Source organism: Scatophagus argus, chromosome 12 (assembly GCF_020382885.2).
Source record: "Scatophagus argus isolate fScaArg1 chromosome 12, fScaArg1.pri, whole genome shotgun sequence".
In the NCBI taxonomy this organism is placed as follows: domain Eukaryota; kingdom Metazoa; phylum Chordata; class Actinopteri; family Scatophagidae; genus Scatophagus; species Scatophagus argus.
In genome coordinates this window covers 17,818,860-17,844,084 of record NC_058504.1, presented here as the reverse complement: position 1 = coordinate 17,844,084, position 25,225 = coordinate 17,818,860, and the positions used below count along the sequence as shown (strand labels likewise).

At 42.0% G+C, this 25,225-nt stretch overlaps 1 protein-coding gene across 2 annotated transcripts in view; it reads right to left on the bottom strand.

The window, feature by feature from the left end:
• Nucleotides 1-2,958: 2,958 nt before the first annotated feature.
• The window catches only part of tenm2a (teneurin transmembrane protein 2a), a 62,953-nt gene continuing 40,686 nt past the window's right edge, over nt 2,959-25,225 (bottom strand). The window contains exons 3-25 of one of the 2 annotated variants that reach the window (XM_046405809.1): nt 22,612-22,758; nt 22,065-22,275; nt 20,906-21,025; nt 19,255-19,516; nt 18,708-18,975; nt 17,390-17,533; nt 16,424-16,673; nt 15,968-15,988; nt 15,614-15,843; nt 14,003-14,157; nt 13,602-13,703; nt 13,117-13,290; nt 12,135-12,772; nt 11,631-11,806; nt 9,301-9,536; nt 8,904-9,200; nt 8,104-8,661; nt 7,683-7,952; nt 7,071-7,481; nt 6,814-6,924; nt 6,320-6,587; nt 5,685-5,815; nt 2,959-5,489 (exon numbers count right to left, since the gene is read on the bottom strand). In XM_046405809.1, the coding sequence (XP_046261765.1) occupies nt 4,752-5,489; nt 5,685-5,815; nt 6,320-6,587; nt 6,814-6,924; nt 7,071-7,481; nt 7,683-7,952; nt 8,104-8,661; nt 8,904-9,200; nt 9,301-9,536; nt 11,631-11,806; nt 12,135-12,772; nt 13,117-13,290; nt 13,602-13,703; nt 14,003-14,157; nt 15,614-15,843; nt 15,968-15,988; nt 16,424-16,673; nt 17,390-17,533; nt 18,708-18,975; nt 19,255-19,516; nt 20,906-21,025; nt 22,065-22,275; nt 22,612-22,758 (5,918 nt within the window). In that variant the 3' untranslated portion in view covers nt 2,959-4,751. Of the gene's footprint in view, nt 5,490-5,621; nt 5,816-6,319; nt 6,588-6,813; nt 6,925-7,070; nt 7,482-7,682; nt 7,953-8,103; nt 8,662-8,903; nt 9,201-9,300; nt 9,537-11,630; nt 11,807-12,134; nt 12,773-13,116; nt 13,291-13,601; nt 13,704-14,002; nt 14,158-15,613; nt 15,844-15,967; nt 15,989-16,423; nt 16,674-17,389; nt 17,534-18,707; nt 18,976-19,254; nt 19,517-20,905; nt 21,026-22,064; nt 22,276-22,611; nt 22,759-25,225 lie in introns of those variants that run through there. The other variant, XM_046405808.1, reaches the window with a different exon arrangement.

Below are 25,225 nucleotides of genomic sequence, written 5' to 3'. Positions count from 1 at the left end.
AGGGATATAGATCAGTATACCCCAGCTGTCAGCGCTGGATCCAATTACCAATTTATATCACAGTGCTTGATACATTATCAGTATTTTACACAAAAGCAATGCTGCTTTACTGTTGTTGTACTACAGTAAAGATGGGACTATTGCACCTTTTATGCCACTATATTTATTTGATAGGTGTGAACCCCAACCTTGACCAACTTCAGAATTAAAGCACTGCTTGGCTGTTGACACTAACAGGCAGTAGTTGAAAATAACTAACATTTACTGAAATACTGTACTTAACAACAATTTTGAGGTACTTGTACTTTACTATGACAAGTGAAGATGTCCAATGTGAAAACGGCCTATTATGGTCAACTTTCAAGTCTTAAAGCTCAAAAGGTGATGCTTTTAAACTGTTTTATTAGTCTGACCAAGAGCCCGAAACAACAAAGATATTCACTTTAATATAACGTAAAGGAGAAGCAGAAAATTCTCACAGTTGTGAGCCTGAAACCATCAAAATTTTTGAGGCTTTTCTGCCTCAAAAATTACTTAAAATTTTAATCAGTTATCAAAATGGTTGCCCATTAATTTTCTGTCTGTTTATTGATTAATGAATAAATTGCTTCAGCAACTGGGACTGCAAAAATGCCAAATCTTCCAGTATGTGAACAGTTAAGGATTTAAGTGTGTGAAGTCAAGTCAGGTTTAAAATACAAGGCGTGTTAAAGCTGTGGCATGTGCCAACTATGCATCCGGAACTGTTCAGGAGTGTAGAACAAGCTGTGAGAGAAAAATTAAACATCATTGTTAAATATGTAAAATCAATATGCACAGTTGACACCTTTATGGATTAAAGCGAGCAGAGAGGTGTTACTGCGCATTCAACAGACTTCAGATAAGCCTAGCTGATCAAAAGAGAGAGATCTCCTATCAAGACTTTTACTTTGAGTCATTTTACTGTGACGTTCATTTTTAAAAATTGGCCAATTATTAACCAGTTCTTTGTCATATTATCAGGTTTCAGCTCATGATAAGTGGTCAGCTAACGTCACTTTATCTGTTGACCAACAGCTAGTCACCGTGGCACCTTGGCAACACACTTACAGTGCATCCAGAAAGTACGCACTGCTTCGCTTTTTGCACATTTTGTCATGTTAGTCTTATTCCAAAATGGATTAAATTCATTTTTTCCTCTCAGAATTCTACACAAAATACCCCATAGTGACAAAGTGAAACAAGTTTGCTTGATTTTTTTGAAAATTTATTAAAAATAAAAAACAAAAATATAAGATGTACATAAGTATTCACACCCTGTGATCAATACTTTGCTGAAGCCCCTTTGGCAGCAATTACAGCCTCAAGTCTTTTTGAGTATAATCCTATAAGCTTGGCAAACTTATTTTTGGGCAGTTTCCCCCACTCTTCAATGCAGAACCTCTCAAGCGCCATCAGGTTGGATGGGGAGCTTCGGTGCACAGCCATTTTCAGATCTCTCCAGAGATGCTCAGTAGGGTTCAAGTCTGGGCTCTGGCTGGGCCAATCAAGGATATTCACAGAGCTGTCCTGAAGCCACTCCATTTTGATGTTGGCTGTATGCTGAGGGTCGTTGTCCTGTTGGAAGATAAACCTTCACCCCAGTCTGAGGTCTAGTGTACTCTGGAGCAGGTTGTCAACAAGGATGTCTCTGTACATTGTTGCAGTCATCTTTCCTTTGACCCTTGCTAGTGCCAGTTCCTGCTGATGCAAAACATCCCCACAGCATGATGCTACCACCACCATGCTTCACAGTAGGAATGGTATTGGCCAGGTGATGAGCAGTGCCTGGTTTCCTCCAGACATGACACTTGTCATTCATGCCTAAGAGTTCGATCTTTGTTTCATCAGACCAGAGAATTTTGTTTCTCGTGGTCTGAGAGTCCTTCAGGTGCCTTTTGGCAAACTCCAGGCCCCGATCACTCAGCTTAGTTGGGCGGCCAGCTCTAGAAAGAGTGCTGGTAGTTCCACACTTCTTCCACTTACGGATTATGGATGCCACTGTGCTTTTTGGGACCTTTAATGCAGCAGAAATTGAGTCAAAGGCAAAAATTCATGTCTCAATCCTGTCTCGGAGGTCTACAGACAGTTCCTTTGACTTCACCGCTTGGTTTGTGCTCTGACATGCACTGTCAACTGTGGGGCTTATATAGACAGGTGTGTGCCTTTCCAAATCATGCCCAATCAACTGAATTTACCACAGGTGGACTCAACTCAAGTTGTAGAAACCTCTGAAGGATGATCAATGGAAACATGATGCACCTGAGCTCAATTTTGAGCGTCTTGGCAAAGGGTGTGAATACTTATGTACATTGTTTTTCATTTTTAATAAATTTGCAAACAATTCAAGCAAACTTGTTTCACTTTGTCATTGTGAGGTATTTTGTGTAGAGTTTTGAGGGAAAAATTTAATTTAATCCATTTTGGAATGAGACTGTAACATAACAAAATGTGGAAAAAGCGAAGTGGTGTGAATACTTTTCAGATGCATTGTACCTCTGTCATGAGTCACTGCTGGTTGTAAAAAGCTTTAAATGTTTCCTTCCTTGTGAATGACTAATCGGCGTCGGTGATGACGAGATGCATTCATTCATACCTGTTGGTTTTATACAAGTTCAGGAAAGGAATTGCTCATTGCTTTCTTCCTCTCTTTTTCCTTCTTTCTCTCTGCAGCATCTTTTCAACTCCTCTCTATTCCTCTTATACTTCTCGACACAGAGACAATACACGCCTGGTAGTCCATCAATCAAATATGTGTATGTGCGTGTGATCAGGAATGTGAGTAGCGTTTGGAGAGAGGAAATCAGTAGGTGTATGTGGTTGTTCGTGGACACTGCATAAATTTACGGTTTCGTTTTTCAGAATATTTAGAAAAAAAATGTACATCATATGTGAGGTTCATGCAGTATTAACAAATAAGGGAATCTAAAAAAATGCTTATATCAACAACACTAAAAAATCGGGTTGAAATGCATGGCAGTGCATGCCATTCAAGTCTGGTGAAAGATGCTACTGTAAAAAGAACATCAAAAAACTGCAATCGCAAAAAACGAGATGAAAGTGAACTACACATTGCTCAGTTGAAGTAAACAATTATGTTTTATTGATAAGGTTCTCAGAAGAGTCTCGTTTCAGTGAATGTATAAGAATCATCCTTTGATAATACTGATTTGGTACATTATGACATCCAGCACGAGTCTCTTCACAGTGAGAGGGATCCATTACTGCTACTGCTGTTGCGATCTAGGACAGAAATATGTCTGCTTCCAAACAAAAAACAGTCAAAAACAACAAACTGGGGATTGGTATTGTAGATATGGAATATTAGAGTGCCACAAAACTCTAGAGTAGTAAGACCAGCTAAAGATTTAGCACATTACAAGCCACTTCCTCTTAGAAATATAAAACTTGATATTTTGGACAATATTCTACTGTGCTGCATAAAGGTAGGTCTATACACTGTACATCGAAATATATTTCGAAAAAACAGATTCACAGTTTTAAAGACTTTATTTAAAGTATAAACTGTATTTTTTTAAAACACTTTATTACATAAATTATTCTTTTTGAGAGTGACTATTATTTGCCCTGGCAGCAAACTGAAATTAATACAAAAACAAAATGAACATTTCTTACATATTTTACAAAAGAAAATAAACTCATCCGTTAATGTTCATTTGGAATAGAACTGGTGACTCATTCATGATTGTCGTATAGTACTAAGAATAAATAAATAAAAAAAGAATAAAATAAATAATAACATAGCATGTTTTCTGGACTGTGAGTGTTGTGTTTCATCGTTCTGTACAGAAGTGCCTTGGTGAAAGTCTCACAATTCTACCGCGACTGAAACGTACAAAACTACGGCATCTACAGTATACGCAACATCCTGAAATTTAGCGTAGTCTGACACATATGTAGTAGTATGATTCTTCTCCCCATTTCAAAATAAACAATGCTGTGTGATACCACTGTCCACAAATATAGCCATCACTTTTTTTTTTACCTTGTTTTTTAAAAAGTTTATTATCTAGTCCATTAACAGCTTGGATTTGTTCAAGGACAGCTTTTGTGTTGCTTGGTTGGATGTGTGCAGCCTCAGCAGCAGAGGACTGGTCCATGGTGGGACGAAGGGAGGCCTGAGACGGGGAGACAACTCATAGTATTGGACGACCTTTAACATTGTATTGTTTGTCGCTGTTTATGATGTCCTCCGTTAAAGTGTAGTTGTAATGGGTGCCCTCTGGATTGGGTTTGTCTCCACTTTGGTCCCTGTGCCTTCAGTGTTTGTTAGAGACAGAAAAGCCTTCATGTGCAGAAGCCAGCACAGTACAACTCCACCGAGTGCTGAGTAGCTGTCACGGCCGCTCTCAGTGTGACCCAAAAAATATGGGCGAAAATATCACTATCTTTTTTAAAAAGGGGAATCTTCTTATTCATTAAGCAACATTTCTCAAAGTTCTTCAGTGCTTTTCAGTTGTTCAAAGTTTTTTTTCTCAAAAAAAGAACAATTTGACCAAACTTGAAATTTTTTGCCTGTGGCAGTAAAATTAACAATATGTTTTCTGATAAGTCATTCTTTTCAAAAGTCCCTGCAGCGTTCTGCGAATAACCCCGCTTGTTGGTTAATTCTCCATAGGTTTTGAGAGGAGTAGGGTTTAGGATATTGGGTAGGAAAAAGGAGCAGGACCTAGACAAGTGAAAGTGCCTTTCAAGCAAGTTAACGTGGGCTGTTACCTCTTGCCCATCTCGTTCTGTCTGAGGAACTGGATGTTGTTGCTGCTGTCAGCCAGTTCTGGATACTGTTCCACAGGCAGTACATAGTAGCCATCATAGCCTTGTACTCTACCTGTCGTTAGGAGCTGCTGCCTCTCGCCCTCCGTCCAGAGGCGACTACCTCCCTTCCCATCCCTGGCCCTCTGTTGTTCCTTGGCCCATGCCCCAGCCAATGCTCTCTGCCTGGCCAGTTCCAACAGTCTTACCTTCTCTTCATCCACCACATCTACAGCAAGCCCATACCGAACACTCAGTATTAACGACGGAACTGCAAACTCCACAGTCACTCCTCTTCTTGAGCGGCCACTTACCGTCACATTGATACCGCTCTCCAGTGATTTACGGCCATTGGTAAGACCCAGGGCCAACAGGTCACTGTCAGCAGAGCCCACTTTAACAAAATAGTGGCAATCCTTCCCATCCTGGGTATAATGGGTGCCTTCGAGGTACTGGGCACCATTAAGAACTAGGGCCACTTTGCGGCTGTCATCACTGGCCAAAGCTGATACACCAGCCACCACTCGGCCTTCCTTGAGAGCAAGCATTGCTCCTCTGCCTATTATGGGGGTGCTGGTGCCAAACCAGTGGCCGGGCTTGTCCTTGCGTCTTCTGCGTTCCTTGTTGAGGAGCCGACCCTCCAGGGCCATGAAGGCCTGGTTGTGACGCTCTGCTGCCTGCTGCACACCAGTGATGAGCTGCAGGAGACAACAGAAGAAAACTCTGTCACCCTGTTGTAAGACAGTGTAATGTCTTAACACACAACTGACTACCATTTGTAAATATTTCCCTGAAAGATAACTTGAATCCGTATTAACAGAAAAGCTGATTCACTGTCACAGTGTTAATAGTGGTTCTGATTTTGCTGTCATTTCCAGCACAGTTGTCTGTACCTGTCCATTTTCACAGTGCTGGGTGGCCTGCAGCTCATACGGTGGCTCCACAAAGTAGAGCGAGTGTCGAGGGAACCCTGGGATTATGTTACTAAGCTGGAAGCCAAACATCACCAGCCAGCTCTTCACATCTACAGCAGACAGGAGTGAAATTAATTTGCAGAATAGTTAAACACGGTAGCAAATGGATCATTTTTTATCATAAAAAACTGAAAAAGTACTTGCTACTGTGGTTTATATGGTGTTATGCAAAGCTATCATGATGTATCTGTAGTACATTTTCTCTTGTCCATAACGATTTCTTCTGCACACCAGAGATATCAGAGACAATGCCAGGAAATAACAAGCTATCCTGAGTTTGTTCTGAACATTTATATCTATTTTGTTACAAAACAAAAATTATTTTATCCTCTGTCTAACCATTACAGCATAATGATAGGACAGCATTCTTGAATGTTTTGTGTAAAATATTCACTCTGTGTAGTACAGTGAAATTTTGAAATACAAAGGGAAATGAACAATTTTAATAAATATGTCCAGCCACTTTTGACAAAGTTAAAATGATTAAATTATGTAGAAATGTTCATACGACACAATGAACATGTGCACCATAGAAATATATATTAATACTCTACCTGTGACATAATTCTTGGTGTCCAGCATGTCACTGAGGGGGTTGTTGTTCTTGAACATGTACAAATTAAATGGAGAGGGATCCTTCCCTATCTTGGGCCAGATGCTGTAGTCAGGCGAGGTCCAGCGTCCTGCCAAAACATCATAGTCCCGCTGGGTGAAATGGACCAGCTTAGTCAAGGGGTCATAGAGACCACCATGGAAGCCGACCACCAGCTGGAACTCTGGGTTGGAGTCCAGGTACACTTCTCCATACGCTGTGTACTGCACCTGGGTGACACAAGCAGAGTAATTTTGCCTTTTGTGATTCTCGGCTCTGCCTCTGATGGAAAGGTCAGAACATTGTGTGAGGAACAGAAGTGTCTCTGAAGCTGAAAAAATATTTAGTGTATTGTACAAGGATGTCTTGGGCACAGCATATCCCAGAATCCTTTTCCGTATGCAGATTTCATGTTGATTTTACACACAGTTTTTGAAGCTTTACTTTGTGTATTACCTGTTTGATCATCTGTCCATTGCTGCTGAAAACAGCTAGCGGTGTGCCAGTGTTGTCAGAGGCAATGTAATATTCCTCTCCACTGCTAACCTCCATGGCGAATAAATGTCCCTGATGGTGAGACAGAAAATCAGTACATTTACATTGAGTTTTAAGATAAAGCCTTTGCCATACTTCTTCATTACATATGATGATATGCTGAAATATAGAGAAAGGATATTGGTAGATATAGCACATTTCTGTACACCCACACTGACCTGCAGGTCATAGTACAACGATGAGATTTCTGAGCTGGAGTGGTTGAAAATGTGTGTGACCCTGGTTGGGTGGTTGAGATCTGCATAGAAGAACTGAAGGTGCTGTCCCAGGCTGTTCCTTGTGGACACCCTGCGGCCCAGCCCGTCATAGTGGTACACAACGCTCCAGCCGCCGGGACCTCGATTGTAAGCCCTAAGTAGCTGACCTTTGGAGTTATAGTCAAAAACATCTGAACCACGCTGGCTGAGAAAGCCATCCTCATCAAGGCGGTACTGGACATCTCCCAGGCGTGTGATGCGGTCTCTGAGGTCATATCTCAGTGGCAAGATACGGGCACTGTTGCCAGGATTCAGCAGATGGAGGTTACCATTCAGGTCATAGCTATAGCGCCAGGTAGACCAGTCATTCACCTGAAATAAAACAGTGATGTTTGTTGATATGATTCCATCAGTTTTAGTTGATTCAACCTTACGTCAGAAAGGTCACAGTGTAATGTCAATGACAGATTAGAGTTGCTGAGTCATTCTGGGTGTCATGAACACTTAAGGTTCTAAAGATAAGACTGTGACTAAAAATCTACATCATACCAATTCTCCACACAGAATATTCACCTTGACGCCACTGAGCTGTCCGTCTCCATCATAATCGTAGCGGTACTGAGTGGTGTTGGCGTATGGCCCAATTTTGAGCTCTCTTTTCACCACCCTTCCCATGCTGTCATACTGTACTGTCATCCAGTACATAAGTGACCGGAAGATCTCATACTGGACCTCCTTGATGCGACCATGGGTGTCGAAATGCTTGCTCAGCGTCATGACGGCTGTGGTGATGATCTGATTTATGTCATAGTAAATGACCCCAAACTTTCCAAAGTGCTCCACCTGTAGGAGGGATAGAAAAGTTTGAAGAAATGATGATTCCTCTGGCAGCCAAAGAAGATAAATTCACAGGCAAAGCTTTGTATTTTTTTTTTTCTACATGAGTGCTGAAAAGTGATTAAAAGCCTGGCAGATCAAAACAAAATTTCTGAACCTTTCCAGAGATCTCATCATATCGGTAGAGGTCAACAGGCAGCGGTGTCTCACTGATGACCGGTTTCATGCTGGCGATGCGGAAGCTGTTGTCATGGTATGTGTAGTCAAACCTAGCATTGACCATTCCTTCTTCGCTGAAGCGATAGATCTGCTTGTCAATAAGTGGGCCCATTTTGCGATAGCGGATGGTGCAAGAGAAGCCCCCGCTCTGCAGGTTGACCATCTTAAGCACACCAGCTGTCTCGTCATAGCCAAAAGTGACAGCCGTGCTGTCGTACACAATCTCTGACAGCTTTGCCAGTTTGCCATACTTGTAGAGAACACGGCGGCCGGTGCCCAGGTAATGTGTGGCCTGAGGTCTGCCATCCTCACTGAAGTCGTGGATGATGGAGGCGTTGCTCTCTGGGGGGTTGTAGGTGTTGCGGATGTAGCCAACAGACACATGTGTGAACATGGTGTGGCGGGCCACACTGGGCATGGTGACAGCTGTGACCCGACCTGACGCATCAAATTCAAAGACATACTGCCTCTGGCTCTGCAGAAGGAGCACCATGGACTGAAAGCAGAGAGAGAGAAGGAAAATATGGATCAAAAGAATAGCATTAACAATGGTTGACTTGCCTCCTCTGAAACAGCACCAAGAGTAATTTGCTCTTAGCTAACAAATTAGAATCTTCATAACCATCAAAATTATGTATCTTGGAATTCTGGAATCCAGATGACTATTCATTTTTGCTATTGCCTTGACTTGATAATTTTTTTTTACATACACAATATGTTAAAGATAAATTTACTTACTTTGTCAAGATAGCTGTAGCTCCACACCTTTCCGTCTACAAAAGAACGTGACAGGATACGTCCCTGAGGATCAAATTCGGTCCTCTCACTCATGCTCCCCCTCTGCAGACCAACGAGCTGTCCCGTGGTAGAATACGACACATTGACCACCGCCAGGCTGCTGCTGGGCAGCCACATAGCTGGCCGTCCCTGAGCGTCATACATGATGCGAAGTGTGAACTTTCTGTGATCATCGTAAATCTTCTCTGTGCGTGTGTTGCGGTCAAAGTCAATGGAGAGAAGATTTCGGCCGTGAGCCTGAAGGAAAGGGGTAATTTGAGAGGAAGAACTGGCTATAGGTTATATTTTTATTAAATAGCTCTTTTAAACATATGAAACATGAAAAAGGTTAACTCACTCTTAGCTTCCGCCCAAACACTGTGATCTTTCCCTTGGTTTGCTCTTTGCGCAGACGCCATTCAATGGAGTTGAGGCCGTTGTCAGTGGGCAAGGTGATGTTCCTGCGACCAATTGTGGGGCTGACAGAGCCTGCCAGGATGTGAGGCTCGGTGTGAAAGCTGATGCCCATACCATTAGCGTACATCACTCTCAGGGTCCCGTTGTTGCACAGCTGGTAGCTGTTCCTCACCTGGTCTGTAGGGGGAGACAAGCAGATATACATTAGGCAAGGAAAACAGCTACTAGGGGGACAAGATGATTTCTGGCCTTGATATTTAAATTCTGCCTAATTCAGAGGGAAGGTCAAACCCCCAAGAAATCCATAACCTGATTCGATTAGGGTCAGAGCTAATTAATAAACCAAGTGCTCCCAGAGTGTTCTCCTCAAATTATGGAAAGAAATCCTGAACTAGTAACTAGTTCCTTTTCACAAGTTAGAGTAACAATAACAGAAGGTGGATGGGAGCATAGTTTTGATAAGGAAACATAGGCACTAGGTAAGGGGCACATGGGCACCAGAATGGAAAATATGCCATCTACAATGCTGCTGCCTACTTTTTTTTTTTGAAAAAAAAAAAAAATGAAAGGCAGGATCTAAAAAGAAATAATAAAAGCAAATCTCCAGATTTGGAGAAAACACTGCTGTCATTTAAGTTTAGGGTACACAGGACCAGTTTTCTCAAATACCAAATACTGCAAACCACAGTTCTAACTCAGTTATATTGAAAACATAAACCCATATTCCAATATCAGTAAGAATCAGATTATGTCCATAAAATATTGATGGACATGATTCCTTTTCTTTAAAACTTCAAAATATTCTGAATTAAAAATAGTCAGATGAAACTGAATTCTCTTATAATCTCCCTGTCTCTACAGTTTAATGACTCACTTAAAACACAACAATGGAAACAGATAATTCAGTGATGCTGAGGCCTCACTTTCCCTAAGATTTCTGAAAACAGGTGTCTTGATCACAATGATGTGATTGAAAGAAAGATAAAATTATTCTCAGCTGGCAGATGCGGTGGGGTGAGTTTTTTTTTTTTTTTCATTTCATTTACAAAAGGTGAGGGAATCAGATGGTGTCTCCCTTTGAAGCCCAGTCATAAATGACAGTAATCCATAAGGCCAATTTGTAATAAAGCTCAAGGCACATTTTAACAATGCCTCAGACAAGTGAAGCCTTATCCATTGACTTGGCAGAAACAGCCTTTAGATAAATCTTCTCTGCTCTCTCTGTCTGAACAACCTCGTAATAAAACAGAAGCGAGGGAGAGGGAAAAGGAGAAATGAGAGCTTGAGGGCCTTGAGAATTCACTGTGCAGGAGTTAATGAAGAGAGCGAGAAAGAGCGGAAAGAGAGGGAGATGGTTAAGTGAGGATGTCAGCAGAGAGCCATGCTGAAACCCACACAGTGCTGTGGGAACCTTAAACGACTTACAGCTCAGTGAACAACTCTCCTCTTTTCCTCCCACAATGCAGGTGTATCACTGAATGCATCTACAACTAATTCTCTCTGAGGCCTTCAGACTCGCAGAATCCACAGTTTGCATTCATGCTTCTGTCAGGCCACTCGCACTGGTCAAGGGAAGGGACACAATTATTCTCCTTCTTCTTCCTCCTCTCTAAGCAGACCAAATAAGCTCAGGGATCATGGGAACTGCTTGAGAGCTGTATTTTTATGTTAGTGTGGTGTGCGTGCGTGCGTGTGTGTGTGTCTGCATATATGTGAGGAGAAAGCTTGAGGGATGAGGAGGATTCACTCTACATGACTTAATGAATTTTGCTGTGATGATATTCAAAAGCAGGATGATCCCAGCTGGGATTAACAACTATATATTGGTAATTTTACTCAGTGAGAGAGAGCGAGAGAAGACTGGATGTCTGTGGGGAAGGAAAATAATCTCCTGGAGCATACACATAACTGAGAGAAAATTACAAGACTTTCAATTAGAGTTGGCAGGCAGGCACACATTCACCCTCACAAAGGAGGCTGTGTTTTTGAATACTAAGATTAAATAGCTCTTGATTGTGTGTGTGTGTGTGTCTCGTCAAAACACTGATAACACATAAACAGACCCAGTACATAAATCTTTATCTGCTCAAAATAATTAATAAATAATACTATTTATAATTGAATTTTGATTCATATTTCCTTGTGTTGATGACTTGAGCCTACCAATTGGCCACCTTTCAGCCACACACTCTGCAGTTTCACGAGCATTTAAAAAATCATGACCAACCCATCCTCCACTGCATGTCCTGTACGTGCCGAGTGTGCCTTTACCTTGCACCACAGTGTACGAGGCTTCCACAGAGGACAGATTGGTGATGACAGTGACATCATCATCTCTGCTGGAGCTCTCGATGTCAATGTTGATGGAGCGTTCAATCTCACGGTGGAGGCTCGTCACCATGCCAGTAGGATATGTTACGTTGGTCAGGCGACCCTCGCTGTCGTACCTGGCAGATAGGAGATTATGGTGAGGGTGATTGCAAAAGAGAAGGATACTTGCAAAGCTTATATGCTCACACACATACACACAAAAGTACTTCCTGATAGTAAGTTATTATTATTTTGTATGTTACAGGATATGGCTGCAATAAAAAAGTTAACACTGGGGGGCAGTAGTGCTCTGTGCGCAGTGTCAGATGAATGATTGGGAATGCAGCAAAACACGATACACAAAAAACCTGTGAAACTCATTTATTTTATATTTCAGAAATAAAGAAAAGTGGTGTAAATACACAAACACACTTAAGACACTTTCCCACAAGTACAAACACTCACTGGTAAAATGTGGTCCATCCAGTCTCATCAGCTTTGGTAGCCAGGAGGCCTGTGTTGCCACTGTAGCTCATCAGAGCCACCTCCTGGCCCAGGGATGACACACTGCGCAGCCCCCCTGTTGGGTCCAGTCCCAGGGTCACCACTTGATTCTCAGGCAGTAGCACCAGCCTGAGCAGGCCAGCTCCTCCTCCTTGGCCCAGGCTGTCCCTTCTCACCTTCACTGTGTTATTGCAGTTGTCCACCAGCATGGCCAGCTCTCCGTCAGGACCATACGTGAAGTTGTAAAGTGGTTCCCCAGTCACCAGACTTATTGTCTGGATATGAAGTCCCTCCCCACTGAAAATGTACAACTCCTGCTCCCTTGGTGATGCAACTTCATACTGTGCAGAAGCCCCATAACCCACACTTGAGACAGCAGGGCCAGGCCGGTTGGCTCGCACTGCTCTGATGCGTATGTTGTTGAGGTCTGCGATGAAGAGTGTCCCATCAGGGGACACAGCCAAGGAAGTGGGGGAATTCAATCCGGCATCGGGGGCGTAACCATCATCACCATAGAAGCAGTTGCAGTTGACGTCATTCTTGCAGTCACAGTCGGAGGGAGTACCAGCCAGGAGAGAGATTTCTCCATTAGTGCTCACCTGAGAAAAATGCACAGATAGAAAATGAAAGTGGAGAGCCAGTTAATGATGAGAACGGAAGAAAAAAAAAAATCACCACTCAATGAAAGAAAATGTATTACCAAAAGCAAAATTCATTTTGAGTTATCAAAACAGAGGAATGGAAAAAAAATAAAGTGCCTGAACTGAATGCAGTATCTGGAGATCTGAAACACTCTCAGAATATCTTGAAAAAACGCCCACGCAGCCAGGCCAGTTGTGCTGTCAGTTTTTTTAGCCAATGAAATAACTAACAGACTAACAAATTCATTCCAAAAACAACCAGACAGCCAAACAACTGTGCACAGTACTTCTCTATCTCATACCTGTCTGACTCTGTTGATCTTTTTCTCATCTGTCTCAGCGATGTAGAGGATGCCAGTGTGGGACAGGGCAATGGCTGTAGCGCTCTCAAGGGCCGCATGTATAGCCAGCTTACTAAGGCTGTAGTCAATACCCGGTACTTGACAATGCATGGGCCGACCTGCTATGATGCTCACCTGTAGGCAGCAACACAGGATGTCACATTAGTGATTAAACAATAGATATGTGGGCAGTGGTTTTCTATTGAAACAGTACAAACGGAACTTTCTATAAAGAAGTAAGATTAGTAAGAAAGTAGAATATTATTAGAACTGATTAATCAGTAATGTTGCCACCACTGCAAAACTTAAAAAACTATGTTAGAAGTTGAACTTTTACTTCTAAATTGGCTTGAGAAAGTTTAATTGGGACCAAGTCCTGTCAAAACCCTTTAGTGAGTATCCAACCAAAGGCTTTTGCAGTGGTGATCCAGCCTTGTGATACAGACCTGGTGGTTCTCAGTGATGCGTAGGATGACATTGTTTTCCAGGACGTAAAGGGAGTTGTCCATGGGGTTCACTGCTAAGTCTGTGGGCCATTCAAGACGCACCTGGTTGCCAGAAACAAAAGTTATGTATGAGACAATATTCATACTGAGGTCTTTTGAAAAGACACAAAGGTTCACACTAGTCTCTTCTTCATTTTTTTAAGTGACTGCACTCCTCAATGTCTATTGATTCATTCATTTATCCATGGACTTTTCTATTCAACCCTAAATCAGTGTCTGCCTGACCTCCTGGCTGGCACATGTCCACACTATCGCCATAGCTCAGCACTATCGGGGCTGTTAGATCGTCATCTATCACTGCATCAACTCCTCTCTTCTGCACCTTGTCCTAACCGTCGTACCTGGCTGACGTCCATGCTGGAGTCACAGCTCAGTGGCCGTACTGCAGTCAGATCATTGGCACCCAGCAGCGTGGAGATGATGCCGTTCTGGTCCACCTTACGAATCATGGTGGCATCCACAAAGTACATCAGCCCATTTTTATCTACTGCGATACCTGTCAAAGTTGAGATGCATACCATGAGTGACGACTCATAACTCAAACGCTACAGACAGCCCATCGACATTTTAAGTCAATTAAACTTCACACTTTCCACTGGCTGAAAACGGATAACAGCCCTGACAGCTGAATTACTCAATGCTTCATTGAATGAGAGGGAACAAAGCGATGGGACGTGCACTGAACTGTTAGAGAAGTGTTAGTTTTGGGGTGAGTCATTGGGATGAGGAGCTGAGCTCATGTTCCTCCCACAGGGTAACTGTAGACTGCAAGCACATTCTTTAGAAAGGCAAGTTATCTGTTGCACTCCATTTTCCCCACTAATATCTCCTTGCTTCTCCTTCTTCTCACCACCACTCTACTTTTGACTTGTTTCCACCATTTTTTTTTGGTAGCATTTACCAGTAGTGCTGTGTCAGCCTTGTTGGTCTAACAGGCAGCAGACATTCAGACAGGTGTATTTGTTTGAGGTAAATGTGCCCCAAATCTTCTAGACATACTGAGATACCTAACAACAGATGAAGGATACAGCAAAGGGCACAGAGCAATTGAGAAAGAGAAAGAGAAAGACAAAGAAAAAGAGAAAGACAGTGAGAGAAAGATGGAGAAGAATGAAGAAACAGGCACAGAGAGGTCGAACTGACGTGCTGCCTGACAGGAAAGGAAAGAGTCAGTGCTCACAGTCTTCCACTGTTTTCTCTCATAAACATTCACACATAATCAAATTGTATATATACTAACATCTGCAGACCCCCGTGTACCCACACTTGTGTCACTGACAGGAAATGAGATAGTGTGACATCTTTGACAGTTTGGTGTCACAATGTTCTAACATCCAATGATCCCCAAAAATAATTCCATTAATAAGTTTACCATTAGCCTGGTTTATAACCTCCTTCTGTCTCTGTCCTGCTTTAGTTGAGTCACAAGAAGGGCGCAGTGCAAAAATCTGATAAAGGAAAATTTAAGGCACCTTCAATTTATATGTCTTGTGCACTAAACCGCACATGATGGCCTTACTATGGCTTTGATGGAGAAAACACACCTTTGAAAAAGAAAAATATGAAGGCAGTTTTAGTAGTTATTTTCATTCATCTAAAGAACTAAATGCAACAAACTATGATACTTAAATCGCGGTTCTCTATTCATGACAAAATATACAGGTGACTGGAACAACTAATTAAACTGCCCCACAGCTGTGAATAATGATTAGTTTCATTAAGAAATAAAATAATCATCAAATAAAATAAAATGCCTATTGCAATTTCCCACAGCCCAAGGTGAAAACTGTTTTCTTTCATCAGAACATCAGTTCAAAGACATTCAACTCAATTAAAAGAAACGCAGTAAGCCATCACATTTTAGAAGTCATAGAACAGTAACATTTTGCTTCAAATTTTCCTACAAGGATTATTAAGTTATCAAAAATGTTGAGTTTTTGTCAGTGGCTCACCTTTGGGGCTCATAAGCGTAGCTTCAGTGGCTTTGCCGCCATCACCGCAGCGTTCATCAAAGGGCAGGCACTGCTCCCCTGTCCCAGCAACCACCTCTGCATTGTCCGACAGCAGGCGTCCTCCCGTTAATGAACGAACACGGTAAATTCTGCGGGAGTTGGTGTCGGAGATGAACAAAGCCCCAGTTACTGGATCCACTGCCAGGAAGTACTTATGGGTTGGGTTATTGCTGTGATGACAGAAAAAAAAGACATGATTATTATGTTAATGAATAGCTTACTAAGAAGGTTTTAAGTGCCGTTGTTGCCAGAATGTACACTAAAAACCTTTGATTTATCATCATAAGATCTTACCTATGTCTGAAATCTTTGTTCCTTCAAGAGCGAAAATGAAATAAAAGCACAACAAAACAAATGTTAATTCACACAGTCTGTGGAGAGACCTACACAGGTCAATACAAAGTTGGCTGGTGGTGTGAACAACAAAATTTAACCATGGGTAAAAACACCCTGGAGAAATGGAGTCTGGTACAGTGTATAATTCTACTTCAATCTTGCAGTCCCCAGTGTCTCACCTTATTTTTCCTGTTTCAAGGGAGGATGCAATCCTACATGTTCTCTGTACAGAAAACATCTGGCCTTTCCTCCTCTTGTTCCTCTTTCAACTTAGTTTTAATCAACCTAGCCTTTCTTGTATCTATCAGTATTTTTTCTACATCACAAAACCTGTAAATCCCAACCTGCTTTCTAATAGATTTAGCTTTTACTTTGTTCTCTTCTCTGCTTTTCAAAACTGATTTGGTGTTTTACCTTAGTTCCAGGATGCCAGTTGTGTTCATAGATGGGTAAACCCTGCGTACAAAGTTGAGATCCCCGACATAGAGGCTGCCATCGATTCCCATTGCTAAGGCAACCGGTGCCAGCAGTTTGTTGCCATCTGCTAGGCCATTACAGCTGGGGCAAGAGATACTGCGTCTCCGGCCGTTTCCCATAATACTGGTGATAACTGGGGGCTGCTCTGTCACAAAGATGTTCTCACCACTTCCCTTGTGAAGGATGCCTAGACAGGAGAGAGGATGGCATTATTTAATTTAGAGAATTTTTGTTCTGAGTTGAAACAGTTAATACAACTAGTTTATAACCTTTTATTTTTAGCCTTGCTGCCTCTGTGGCTGAAACAGTTTAGCATTTCATAATTTTCAGGAAAAACATCACTGTAATGCTTAGGTGATGAGGGCAATGGAGGGTAACTCTACAACTGGGGCCATTGCAGTAGTACTTTGACTGAGACACCAGGAGAACATCAGTGTGTCAGCTCATTTATAATTCAAAATTTTTACAGTACAGAGTGTAGATAATGGCATAGTAGACGATGCCACAAGAATGACTCCCCCTCATCCACTACCACAGAGAATCAGTTTCTGGAAAATGTACCTCTAACCCCAACATCCTGACCCCCCACCTCTATTCCATAACTGCTGCTGATTGGTCAATGCACATGTTTACTTGGTAGCACCGGTGTAATGGATGAGTGAGTCAAATTAGGTGAGACAATAAAAGCTGTGAAAATCCTCACTGACAGGTAAAAAGATGTGCCTGGCAACACCAACAACAGGAAGCACAGCGTCTAGACACTCCCCAAGACAATAGCGAGCTTTGTGAGATATAGAGTTCTGTAAACCTGCTACACATGGGGAACTGGCTAAATATAAACTAGAAGGTAGAAAGAGAAACGCCTGTGCTCACTTGTGATGGAACATAAGGGAAAATACGTACCACTGCGTGTGTTTAGTATATGATGCTTGTCGAGTGACCAGCCACCCAGACTTGTGGGATCCAGTTCGTAGCCTTGCAGAATTGCTGTCCTCTTCTCCCAGAGGATGAGACTGGCACAGGACTCATACTCATAGCCCACAGATACTATATAAAAGAGAGGGTAGAGGTGGGAGAAATAAAGAAAAAGAGGTGATGAAAAAACAAATGGAATCAAACAGAGAATACAAAAACATGAAAGACAGCTAGGCAACAAAGGAAGAGAGGCTATACAAAACTTTATCAGAGCATAACTTCCTTTAAGTAGTGAAATGTGTGATGCACAGAGAAGCTAGTTAGCACCTGAACCAAAATCTGCTCTCACACCTAACTAACTCTCACATGCTTCTAAATCAATTAAAAACCTTGTTAATTGGATAGATTGCCCGGTGGACCTTTAAACCTACAGGTTGCCTGGGTGTAAAATCTGCTGGTGGAAACAATGAGCCTCAATCCTGTACATCTGTTGACAGAGTCTCAGCTAATTTGGCTGGATGTTGTAAGGTTGTAAAGAAAGAAAATTAGTTGATATGATATAGATATGTTGAGTGCAGAGTGTAGAGTCTTGTGTGCTTATATTTTGTTTGTGTGAAAGCTTTTGTGTGCTTGTGTGTTCTTACTTGTTCAAAGGAAAAGCGTTTTAACACATCAAGTGTTGCCAGCACCTCTTCAGCTCCACTGCAAACAGTAATGTGGTATACCTGCATCCGTTTTGACGGTTGCCAAAACATAACTTAATCGTAAACCTTGTATTTGCTTTATATTCTTTGAGAAATGTAAAATTACAGTCACTTTCTGGAACTATGGGACCTTTGAGTGAATGTTTTTTCCCAAACAGTATGCCCCTCATGATTTTAGTCCACGCTGAAGCCCCAGATGTCCACTGCATCTGTGGCCTGACAGCAGTGTTTGCCTGACAGCATCTGTGAGCGACTGTGACAGCAGAATGTAATAGCACTGAGGCCCCCCTGGACTCCTGCTTGCTGCTCCAGTAGCTAACTGCTAACTCACCCTGATGGCTAATAACCCTTCCCCACAGTTACGCCTGGCCGACCGAACCACACGCGGCTTCCATGAAAAACAGATGCATGAAAAAAAGGACTTAACTGTGGCTGTACTGCGTAGTGGATGGAGGCTGGATTTCTGGTGTATTATCTCTCCTTCAGGCTCCCTGATTAGCACTCTCTTCCTTTGTCATAGCTAGTGTTGCCACACTCGTAAAGCTTCGAAACACAAGTTACTGTCCAACACAACTTGTCTTCCATTCATCCCTTCCACTCACCAACAGCTTCAGAAAGTCCGTAGACCCTTTGCCCATATGCATCGGTCTTATCCCAGATGTAGGTGTAGGCTAAATTGGGTGAGGCATGGAACCACTTCTGGAAGAGGTGGCCCTCCACTGCTACCATCAGGTGAACCTTCAGCAGGCCCATGGACACCACAGCTGGAGTCATGGTCACCTTGAGCAGCGAGCGGTAACCCTGAGTCCTGGAGCTTAGGTAGCACAGCTTTAGACTTGTGCCAGGCACCTCGATCTGCTCATGCAGCACCTGGAAGACAAAGAGAGGAGATGACAGGAGAGAGGGATTAGGAGGGATTAGAGAGAGAGAAAGTAATGGGGGTCACGCTTCCACTGACGGCTGAAGGACAAAAAAGGGAAGAAAACAATGGAAGAAATAAAGAAATAGTGAAAGAGGGAACAGATGGGGGGCAGCTATGGGAGCGAAAGGAGAAAGTGAGCTACCAGAGATAGGAGACAGGAGAGTGGAAAGAGAACGAGGGAACCAGAAAGGAGATTAACCGGCAGCCAGAGGTCAGTGGTACTGCACCTGTGTCTCCGGTATGATGGGTTTCTCCCCTGGCTTGGAGCTGAAGAAGGAGGAGAGAGGGGATGCAATCACAAGAGGGTCAGGCCTGACGAAGCCGCTCAGGTCACAGCCCGGGATCGTGTTCTCTTCTGTCTTAAGCACCAGAGTGTCCATAGCATAAAACTGGCTCCAGGGCAGCCACACGGTGCGCTCCTGGCTCAGGAACGGGGCGCGCTCGAATCGCAGAGTCAGTGACGCACCACCGTTAGCTATCAGGTCAAACCTGGAGAGGTTTGTGAGAAGAGGATGGGAATGAGGTACAGATGGGGAGTGCTGTGGTGGACTGTTATTTGGACTCATGTCTCATTGTTTCTTCTCATATAATATTTACTCCACTGCTTTAGGAATAATTCATCAATCAAAAAACACCTGGAATAAATGCAGTCTTTTACAACATACATGTCTAGACAGGCTGTGTTGATCAAAGTTAAAAGTCTGAAATATCAAAAAAGAAAAAAAATGTTAGAAGAGATTTCACAAGATGTTTTCCTTTTTTAACCTTTGTTCACCAAATTATATTCAACAGCTATGTGTTATTGATTAGTATAGAAATGGGTGCCATACACACATTTCCTATGACAAACAGAACGAGCTTTGTAAATGTCTGACATTGCTGTGGCCAGGAAGCTGGAAGAAAACAGCACTCATTAAAACTAAACAAGGTCAGGCAGGGACATCAGAACATGTTCATTCAAGTCACAAGTCTGTGAAACTGGTGAGTAACTGCCCCTGAAATACAAAGTCAATTAAATGTTACTAGAAGTTCAGGTGTTTCAACCTCAACTTGGCCTATCTGGGAGAAAAAGCTGTAAAAAAGGCATTGGTGAGAGGAGGAAAGGAATGCTTAAAGAACCTGAGACAGGAAACACAGAAACTGCACATTTAATGAGTGGAGATCAGTCTCAAGAACCAATGAATCTGATTTTGAAATAGCGTGTTACAGAGCATGACAGACTTAAATTCAGTATGACTTGTAGGGCAAAATTGGACTGAAAAGTCAAATTAAAGCAGCTTAAAACTGCCCCAGAAACTGGAATTCCTGCAGAAGAAATAGAAAAATATGTTAGGTGAGTTAACCACATGTGCACAGAAAGTGGCTTTTAAAGCAAATGATTAAGTTAGAATTTCATTTTTTTCTTTGATGGCCCTTATTCAATTACACCTAACATGAAACTTTATCAATTATTATCAATTATCAAAACAAGTCGTATTTCTAGAAATTGTTCTCAAGCACTTGACTGGTTCAATATATTATATTAGTGTTTATTTCTTGCACATTTTTCCAATTGGTTTCATTTCAGTTATGTCTTTTATTAATATATTTTCAATTAGGAGACTACAGTGTTTTAATTCTCTGCTGTGTTGTTCTTGTAAATACATTTACTCTGTTCTTGTTTGAAACCACCTTCCTTTGCTTTATCTAATTACTGTTGGTTGCAACAGCCTATTTTCCTCATGGGATCATTTTAGTTTTCTAATCTAATCTAATCTAATCTAATCTAATCTAATCTAATCTAATCTAATCTAATTTTACCTAATCTAATAATACAGTCTATGTGGTGAAGTAGTTTCAGAGATTCAGCAAAGAGTGCTGGGTAACTGTTGTACATACATTCCATCCTGCCGTGTCAGCGTGTATCCATAGTGGGGATAGTTGACAAAAGACACGTTCACCCCCACCAGAGGGGTTCCATCTGTAGTCAACACCTGACCCCGGATCAGAGATGCCAAACTGCAAGAAGACAGAGCATACAGAGTGAGGCAGTGAAAGTCAATCTATCAACCCAACCTTCCAAACCATCAATCATCTGGTTTGATTAATCTCACCATCTTTCAATCATCCAATTTGCCCATTCATTTATTGCTTTGGTCTTCCACCACTCATTAATTAGAAGCAATCAGCAACCCCCGCCATCTACATTAGCTCACGTCAATCATGTAAACAAAGCATGACAATGTAGATGGATATGTGTGTATGAATGTGTGTGACAGTGTGTGCGCATGTGGCTGCACCACAGTAAACTAATACACAGAATAATATTTAAACAATATCATCACAGCATATCATCACTTTGATGAGTTATTTCCTTTGAAATATTTGAAGTCGGCTTGTGTAAATATATGCAGACAAGAATCAGCACCATGGACTAAGTTTCACAGCTCTACTAAATCCACAGGGAATCTTGGCTTGGTCTGTTCTGGCTTTGGGATTCGTTAAGATCTTGGCTGGCTCTGTGAACCATTCTGAAGTCTATTTGATATTTGTGTGAGTTAGGATGTTTTTCATGGCAAGCATTTATTCACATAAATGTCAAACCTAAGAACATCAAAGTGGTGATACTCTCTTAACATGCAACCTCATAGACATGTACAATCATTTCATTTTGGCAAACATGAATGAATGAAAAAGCAGCAGGTAAAGTCTACATCTAAATGATGAACACGAAGGACACTGTGTAATAAAAAACACATTTTCCTAACTTTTATCTTGCATTCCTGTATTAATTGGATTTTTTTCTCCAAAAAAGCATTTTTTATTATTAATAAGTGTCTGTGATTTTTTGATGACTCATGCTACACTCATGCACTTGCATGAATTTATAAACACATTAGCTTGTGGGTCAAAATATCTAGTAGAGATATATGATGGGTCAGAGGAGTGTGTTTGGATATCAGAGTGTCAAAGTACCTGGTTGTCTGGGATGTCACTGTTGCAGTGAATACTAATAATATTTGACTATAGCCTCTATTCGTGTGTTTTCCTGCTTTACCTGGAGTTGAACGGGTTTTCTCCGGGCAGGATATGGGTGCTGTCCCGCCCCACAAGCATCTTGACACGGTCGTAGAAGGAACGGACACGGGACTGGGACACTGGGGTTTGCTGGATGACCTGGAGAGGGTCCCTGGAGCCCCGACACAGTGGACTGTTCTGACAGGGACTCTGGATGCAGCAGTCTGGGTCCATGCAGTCTGTTAGTCCATCTGAGATGTAGAAAAAAAGAGCAGTGATGAGGTTGTGCTGTAAGAGCAGCAAGGAATGAAAAAAGCTGTATCTACTTCCTGCTTCCTCCTGATTTAATATTTTGGTAATCTTTGATTCTCTCAAGGAGCAAAGTTTAATTTTGGTGTTTGCAGTGGACGGCTCTTCTCATGCGACTTCTATTTTATGATTTAATTCATTATTATTCTCTACAATCCTTAATTACTTTCACAAGCATTATTTATTTGTTTATTTTTTTTTTACAAGAAGCATTCTTAGTTCGGGCTGCACTTAAAAGGGTTCTACCCTAAATTTTTCTCCAGCTCCTCCCAATTCACCTCCTTCGTTGTCCTTATTGTCAGCGCAGGAGGTCTCCATTGCAACACTGCAGCCAGGGCCCCTCCAGCCTGTCTGGCATTCACAATGCCAACTTTGCTGTCCCATGGTGCACTGGCCATTCCCATTACATAAGTTAGGACAGCCGTCTGTGAGGAAAGGAGAGGGGAGGAGAGGAGAGGGGGGGGGGGGGGGGAAGGTGAGCACAAATGAAAAAGGGGGAAGGATGATGGGAGAAAAGCAGGGTGACTCTTGGCTTTCATCATCAGTGATACACAGATGAAAACACACAATTTTATGTACATATGTGTCCACTCACACACACGCACATACATACATGCTCATATGGTTATGATAGACCAATGATTCTCACTCAATTTAATAACCAGATTGTAGCACACTGTAAGTATTGACTGTACAATGATCAATCTAATTGAGCAGGTCAGTTCTCATGCATAGCTTCTCGTCTGTGTGTCTATACAACATGAGTAAGGCTGATAACATGTGTGTATGTGTGGGCAAAAGTGGATAGAGCACTTACTTGATGGAGCCCAACCTGATCATCGCTCTCTCCCTCTCTCTCTTACTTATGATTCAGCGTAGGTAATGGAATTCTGATGGTCTGAGCGTAACGCTTTCTCATGAGAAAATGAGATTAAGTTCGAATGAATGTGTGTGTGTGTGCATGGATATGTGTATATGTGTATCCATGTGTCTATGCAATGGCAGTCTATGAACTAATAAACCATCACTTTAAAAACCCCGACCACAATCTAAGGCCCTGGAGCCAACAAAGTTCTGTAACTAGCATAGCAAGGCCACCTTCAGCTCAAGAGTGAAATTAAAACAAGAAAAGGCAGAAATTTTAAAGCAATCTGGATTGGGAAATTTGCAATTGCAGAGTGCAGTACCAGACTGTCCCATTTAATATCAAGTGATGGGTGGTTGGTTGTACTTGTAAAGAAATGAAACTGATGAGATTGATAACCACTCCATCTGTATTTAAGCCAACATTCGATTAGCTTAGCTTAAAATAGACTGGAAACAGTAAGCTCGGGTCTAACCTCAACTTCATATGCTCACATGTTATATCTTGCTCATTTAATCTGTACAAAAAAAAAAAAAAATGAAAACATGTGGATTCACGGGGGGATGTGTGGGACTATTTCTTAGCTGGAACAGTGACTTCCTGGAATCCTGTTGTCACTGTGTGGTTGTTATGCAGCCAGCAGAGATTCCACGAAGTTACTGTCCAAAGCCGAGAAAAAGTCCTGAAAATAACCTCCCATAAGACTAATTTTTCATTTCCACACTTTGGACAAAGCTGGGTTAGCTCTGTGTCCCTGTTTCCAGCCTTTATGCTAAGCTAGACTAATTTGCATGTAGCTCTAGCTTCATATGGAATAGACAGACATAAGAGGAGAATCAGTCCTTTCATCTAACCGTCAGAAAGAAACTAGATACATGTATCTCCCAAAATCTCAAGATTACTCCAATATCAAAACAATTCCCTAAACTGGGACCAAATAAGAACATCTGCTAAATGGCAAGAAAGCACAGAATGACATTTTAAATTCCATTTGATAGTTGCATGCTGAGACAACGTTGCCCATCAATGTCTTCAAGAAGGACTTTAAACTCCTGGCCTGTCTTAGTATTTTCTCGTATCGCTCTAAATCATACCCTAACTTGAACACGAGACTGCGTGTTTGCGACATTATAATCTATCATGGAGAGAGGAAAAAAGGCATGATGACACACAATGACAATGTTTTCTCCAGCAGCACAAAGAGCCCCAAACAAACTTGTCACAATGATTTCCTCTTCAATAGATGAGGGAGCAGGATGCGACACTCTTAAGTCTACCCACGGGAGATGGAAGCAAAGACAGGGTTGACTGATAAAACAATACGTGCAGGCACTTACTCACACACACACCCAGCACGACGCACCCTAGAGATATGACCTGACATTTCCCACCCAGTAGTAGTGAGCCGACACAGAGTGAGGAAGGACAAAATAACCCAGTAAGAGATTATGAATATGAAATGCTTTTCATTGAGTCCTGCTCAGTAGATTAATGAACATATTTTCACTCAAGTTGCACTGTAGGATTTCGCCCTCTAACAAATCGCTGCATCAATAAAGGCATGCATTATGAATACAAATAGTGCAATCTAAACCGTGGCAGCAGCTAAATTAACAGGCATTTCACCCCGATTGGCATTTTATCATGTGTCTCAAGCACCAACCGATGAGGGAAAGTCAACAAAGGACTTTGGGAAAGACAGTGTGCCATTTTGTTCACATTCTCAAGAAGAGGGTGGGGTGGGAGGGGGCAGAGAAGCTTAACCACGTTTTTCAGCTCAACAAGCGGAATCAAATCAAAGGTTTTTATCTTTAATTATTACCATTTTCTGCATCAGGGGACTGCTCATGACACTGTATTAACAGTCAGGCTGGAATAGATTGTCCCCAAGTATTGAGCTCAGGGAACAAAGGCAGTTAGCAGTGATTGCCTGTTAAATGGAGTTGCCATTTAAAGCAGCCAAATACTTATGAAGCACCCGGACAGGACAATCCATAGCGGGCATTGATCGGCTTGCCTGGGCAGGC